The 5,720-nt window shown below is 41.6% G+C and overlaps 1 protein-coding gene and 1 non-coding gene across 2 annotated transcripts in view; one reads left to right on the top strand and one right to left on the bottom strand.

The window, feature by feature from the left end:
- The first annotated feature begins 1,950 nt into the window (after nucleotides 1–1,950).
- On the top strand, nucleotides 1,951–2,029 carry LOC123964017. The gene has a single exon (XR_006823320.1). It is a non-coding gene; the product is annotated as a small nucleolar RNA SNORD65 (small nucleolar RNA).
- A 952-nt stretch (nucleotides 2,030–2,981) lies between these two features.
- Nucleotides 2,982–5,720, bottom strand: part of LOC123963853 (von Willebrand factor A domain-containing protein 7-like) — a 4,640-nt gene continuing 1,901 nt past the window's right edge. Inside the window, exons 3-4 of the mRNA XM_046040927.1 lie at nucleotides 3,244–3,430; nucleotides 2,982–3,149 (exon numbers count right to left, since the gene is read on the bottom strand). Of these exons, the coding sequence (XP_045896883.1) occupies nucleotides 3,059–3,149; nucleotides 3,244–3,430 (278 nt within the window). The 3' untranslated portion in view covers nucleotides 2,982–3,058. The remainder of the gene's footprint in view (nucleotides 3,150–3,243; nucleotides 3,431–5,720) is intronic.

Below are 5,720 nucleotides of genomic sequence, written 5' to 3'. Positions count from 1 at the left end.
TGAGAGGGACTGCGAGACAGAGAGAAAGGTGGACTAAAAGACTGTAAGACTGACTGTGAGACAGAGACACAGGTGGACTATAAGACTGTGAGACTGTGTGAGGGACTGTGAGACAGAGACACAGGTGGACTATAAGACTGTGAGAGGGACTGTGAGACAGATAGAGAGGTGGAATATAAGACTGTGAGACTGTGAGAGGGACTGCGAGACAGAGAGAAAGGTGGACTAAAAGACTGTAAGACTGACTGTGAGACAGAGACACAGGTGGACTATAAGACTGTGAGACTGTGTGAGGGACTGTGAGACAGAGACACAGGTGGACTATAAGACTGTGAGAGGGACTGTGAGACAGATAGAGAGGTGGAATATAAGACTGTGAGACTGTGAGAGGGACTGCGAGACAGAGAGAAAGGTGGACTAAAAGACTGTAAGACTGACTGTGAGACAGAGACACAGGTGGACTATAAGACTGTGAGACTGTGTGAGGGACTGTGAGACAGAGACACAGGTGGACTATAAGACTGTGAGAGGGACTGTGAGACAGATAGAGAGGTGGAATATAAGACTGTGAGACTGTGAGAGGGACTGCGAGACAGAGAGAAAGGTGGACTAAAAGACTGTAAGACTGACTGTGAGACAGAGACACAGGTGGACTATAAGACTGTGAGACTGTGTGAGGGACTGTGAGACAGAGACACAGGTGGACTATAAGACTGTGAGAGGGACTGTGAGACAGATAGAGAGGTGGAATATAAGACTGTGAGACTGTGAGAGGGACTGCGAGACAGAGAGAAAGGTGGACTAAAAGACTGTAAGACTGACTGTGAGACAGAGACACAGGTGGACTATAAGACTGTGAGACTGTGAGAGGGACTGTGAGACAGAGACACAGGTGGACTAAAAGACTGTGAGACGGACTGTGAGTCAGAGAGAGAGGTGGACTATAAGACTGTGAGACGGACTGTGAGAGAGACAGGTGGACTATAAGACTGTGACACTGTGAGACACAGAGACCCAACTGTTTCCAATGAAGGGAACAGTGTGTGTGTGTGTGTGTCTGTTTGTGTCTCTCTGTGTGTGTTAGTTGTAGTACCAAGTAGTAGTAGTAGTAATTAGTGCAGTAGTAGTTGTTGTAGTAGCAGATGCAGTACTCTGGATGCAGTACACTTGACTTCATTCAAGAAATAGCTTAACGTCTGTCCACCAATTGGGACACAGGACCAAGTATGTATGCGTGAGAGAGAGAATGTGTGTGCGTGTGCGTCTCCCTTTGATCTCTCTCTGCTTATTAACATCACCTGGGCAACCAGCTATCCTATATAGACAGATAGGAAACTTTCTCTGAGACTTTGCCTCAAACAAACCACCTCAGAGACTAAACTATAGGTCGCATCGACAAAATGACTTGACCGGGAGCGGCAGAAGGCATTTCTGAACAACAGGATATATTTTTTGTGTGGATAAAGTTGAAAAAAGGGACCACTTTGGCGAGTTGAAAAACTGGTACATTCTGCTCTGGTCAAGAAATGTTGAGGAGAATTTACTATTGAAGCCTATGGAGGATTTTCTGTCACTCTTGTCCTTTGGAAGGACACAGAGACAAATCTATAAGTCCGAGCGATTTAATAAGCACATGTGAGGAACCACAACAAAAATACCTACATTTCTAGTATATAGTATGCTTATAGAGTTAAAATTGTGGTCAAGCCAGCGAGTTAAAAAGAAAAATCTAAGAAGATTTTGCAAGCCTGCTACACTGTAGTGATGATGTCAACCACTCGAACTCACGCAATACACACCCATTATAAACTCAGAAAAGAGCTCAAAAAAGCATAAAACTTCGACAGCGACCGTGAACCAATTTACAATTTAAGTTTACAGTTTACAGTTAGCGCATGAAAAAAACGTGACGGAAGAATAATAATAAAGGTTAGCAACAACATAGGATGCAAATGCTTGCAGCATTCACACCCAATTAGCTGGAATTAGCAGCAGATTGTTCAGTGGTTCATTGCTCAGTTTTCTGAACATGAGATACACAATCTGGGGTTCAGGAGGAAGAAATTATTTTATTCGTCAGTATAAAACACATGACAGCACACACTGGATTATTATATTGAGTTAGTTACAGTTTTGCAGGCAAGTAGATGAAGAACAAATTATACATTTGAAGGCACAAACATCCCTTTTACTTCACTTCAGAGGACAAAAACTTAGACCAGTCCAGTTTGGGTCGTTAAGGTCCTGCCTAGATCAGGGAAAGGTACAAGAATGTAAACAGAGGCCTCATTTTATGTTCCCCAAGGGCCTCACTTTGTGTTGAAAAGTGGTGGGGACATTTAAGAGCTCATATTAGGCATGCAACAAAACGCTTAGTCCACGAGAAGTGATAATGCACAATATTGGAGTCACAACACCAAGACAACAAGATACTCCAATGCTATTTAGAAGAAATATTCATTGATGAAATAGGCTGTTTGATTGAGGGGTCTGGGGCTCCTCCCCCAGAGGATTTTGAGCATTGAAGGCTTAATTTCCTGCATTCTAGAGATATTTTCTGCACCAATTTGTGGTGGGAATGTCTTTATTTATATGAAGGGAAACAAAATTCATGTGGCCGGTGACAATTCAGAAGTGACTTTTTTTGGACAAGGCAGATCTGTTTCTTCTATATTTATATTGCATTTCATGTTTTCCTATTGTGCAACTAAACCTTTCTCATAGAATTTTTATTAGTTATTTAACATTTCTTGTTTCAAGCAAATTTTCAGAAAACATTTAGCAAAGGCTTTGAAAAAGTGGTGGGAATAAAATCAGCCATTTCAGAAAGTGGTGGGGACCCAGTGTAAATAAATGATACCTATGATGTTCCCACTTTATTGTTGATTATTCAGGAAATGACAGTCCTCACTGCTTTAACGTCATCACTCATGCTTTATTTCAATCAAGACCTAAGAATCTGAATCAGCTGTAATGGCAGAGTATGTGCACACATATGAGGAATTTGATTACATTGCTCTCGTTATATACACAGAACAGCTTAAACAAATCAGCTCAGCTACAGTGTTAAGTATGCACATACACACACCATAAACCAAAACAACAACATACAAAGAGCGTTACTGGAGCCTTTGGAGATTCCTATCATCCTAAGGAATGGAGAGAGACATATAAAATAGAGATTAAATCCCTTTGTCTTCTTACAGTAGTGTAACTGAAACATGCAGAATGGGGGTTACATACTGTAGGAATACTCGGTCACCAGCAGCCTTTCGAACGTCCTCTAGTAGCTCACTGGTTGCAGCTATCGCCAAATCTGCTGCTGTAATGTGGAGATGTCCATGGTTCGAGCTTAACGTGTCTTTGTTGATCCCACCTTTAGGCTCAATTGTACTTGATGTATCAAATTTACCTCCATGGCTGCATTTTCCTGTTCAGCATTAGAAACAGAACCAAGTGTTTCATACAGCTTAACATCTTCATCATCTTTAGAGACTACCACACTGCTTTTCACAGTCTTCTCTTTCAATCTGTGTTTTAAGCACACTAGCAGCATGGCTCTAGAGACCACAAAGTTAGTCTGCTGGTGGGCCCACCACTTTGGTCTAGACTGAAACATCTTCACAACTTGCACTATCATTTTGTACAGACATTCATAGTTCCCAGAGGATGAAATCTGAATACTTTGGTGATCTCTTGGCATCATCAATAGTTGAAAAACATTTTTAGGGCTGTGTCCCAAATTCATATTGTGTTTTTTGTGGTCACGTTTCTACCATAATACATTGCACAAAGGACATACAGTAGATGCTCACACTGGAAGAAATTAAATCATTTTCAGTCATTTGGTGCTGTCAAATGTGAACTCTCTTAGCACAGTATTTGGTCTCCACCAACTCCAGAGTCAAGTATTTGGCTCTTTAGCTGTTAAATGCTCCACTATGTTCACCAACTAGTCTCTCCCTTTGTCTGTCCGCTGTTTGGTACTGAGCGGGTAGTGTCCAGTGAGTTCTCAGAAAAAATCTGTTGCTGTAGCCTAAAATTACGCAATGAGAACAGTGCGAGTGAACAAGGGGTCTCATTTATAAAACTGACTTTCGACCATTTTTGAACCTAAGAATGACTCATGCAGAAAATCATGTTTAAGTAGTAAAACCTTACTTTGATGTGGTAGTGGTCTAATCTTTGAGCAAAGTCTAGACTTGACGTGCTGGTTTTGTAGGGGTATTGCAGTTTGGATATGCATCCAAACCTGTGTTGAACTTTGCATTAGCTTCATTATCTGTTGTGGTGGCAGCCCAGCTGACGGTGAGTGTCCTGGTTTTTTCTCCTTTTCATCATTATTCTGCTTTTTCCTTGGTTTTCTCTGTTCTCTGCCTGCCTCCCTGTGTCTCCTCCCCTGTGTGTGCTCTCTCTCTCTCCCAGTGTTCCCCGGCCCTCTGGTCCCAGTCTCCTCGGTTCCCCGTACTTGTGTTTCCCCGGCATCCACCTCTCCCTTGACTCCAGTCCCTCACCCCCTTTTCCCAATAAAACCTGTTAAAGCTGGACGTTGCATTTGGGTCCTCTCTGTCCCCACACCACCCATAACAATTATCAATGTAATAGGAATAATCCATTAAAGGTGTGAGGAATTGAAAATAGCATGCAATGTTATATAGTGTGTCGAATTAGAAAGAAGTAGGAGAGCAGGGGTGATTTGAGCCACTTTATACTTGAGGCATTTCAGTGAGGACATGACAGTGATGTATGTACATATATTTCAATATGTGGTGCATCCCTGGGAATAATCCCTTTGGATCTAAAATAAACTATTTTCGAAATATGACTTTCCAAAAAATGAGGGGTAAGTCGACTCCTTAAACATAAGAGAATCAATTTGAATGCTCAGTATCCTATCTGCTATGAATCAAAGCACACAATCAGAAATGATCTTAAGACTAAGTTCAAGAATAAATCTAAGAACAGAATTTTCCAGATTTGTACTTTACTTGAGTATTTCAAATTGTTGCAACAATAAGCATAATTACTCCAATGCATTCTTATGCTCCTTCAAGGAGAGGAGCAAGCACTGTTATCTATAATTTACAGGGGCTATTCTTAAGTTTGTCAGTAGAGTAGATGCTGGATCGTCAGCCAGTACAAGCACAGACTCAAGCTTGTCAGTCAGTACTAGCACAGTGGATCCACATCCAGCATCAGCCAGCCAAGCCTTAGCACAGACCCTCAGGTTTACAGTGGGGGAAAAAAGTATTTGACCCCTTGCTGATTTTGCAGGTTTGCCCACTTACAAAGAATGCAACAATCTACAATTTTAATCATATGTACATTCTAACAGTGAAAGACAGAATCCCAAAGAAAATTCCAGAAAATCACATCATATGAATTTATAAAAATTGATAACCATCTGATGAGGAAAAACAAGTATTTGACCCCCTGGACAAACAGCATGTATTCTGGCTCCTACAAGCCAGTTAGTCTTTCTTTAAGACACAGCCCCAATCCCAACCAATTATCTACATCAAATACACCTGCCTCACCTCGTTACCTGTATAAAAGACACCTGTCAACACCCAAACAACCAGCATCCAACATCACCACCATGGGCAAGACCAAAGAGCTTTCTACGGACATCAGGGACAAGATTGTTGATCTGCACAAGGCTGGGATGGGCTACAAGAGAATCGGAAAGCAACTTGGAGAGAAAAGATCAACTGTCGGTG

The sequence above is a fragment of the Micropterus dolomieu genome, linkage group LG23, assembly GCF_021292245.1.
Source record: "Micropterus dolomieu isolate WLL.071019.BEF.003 ecotype Adirondacks linkage group LG23, ASM2129224v1, whole genome shotgun sequence".
Lineage (NCBI taxonomy): Eukaryota > Metazoa > Chordata > Actinopteri > Centrarchiformes > Centrarchidae > Micropterus > Micropterus dolomieu.
This window is presented reverse-complemented; position numbering and strand designations above follow the sequence as displayed.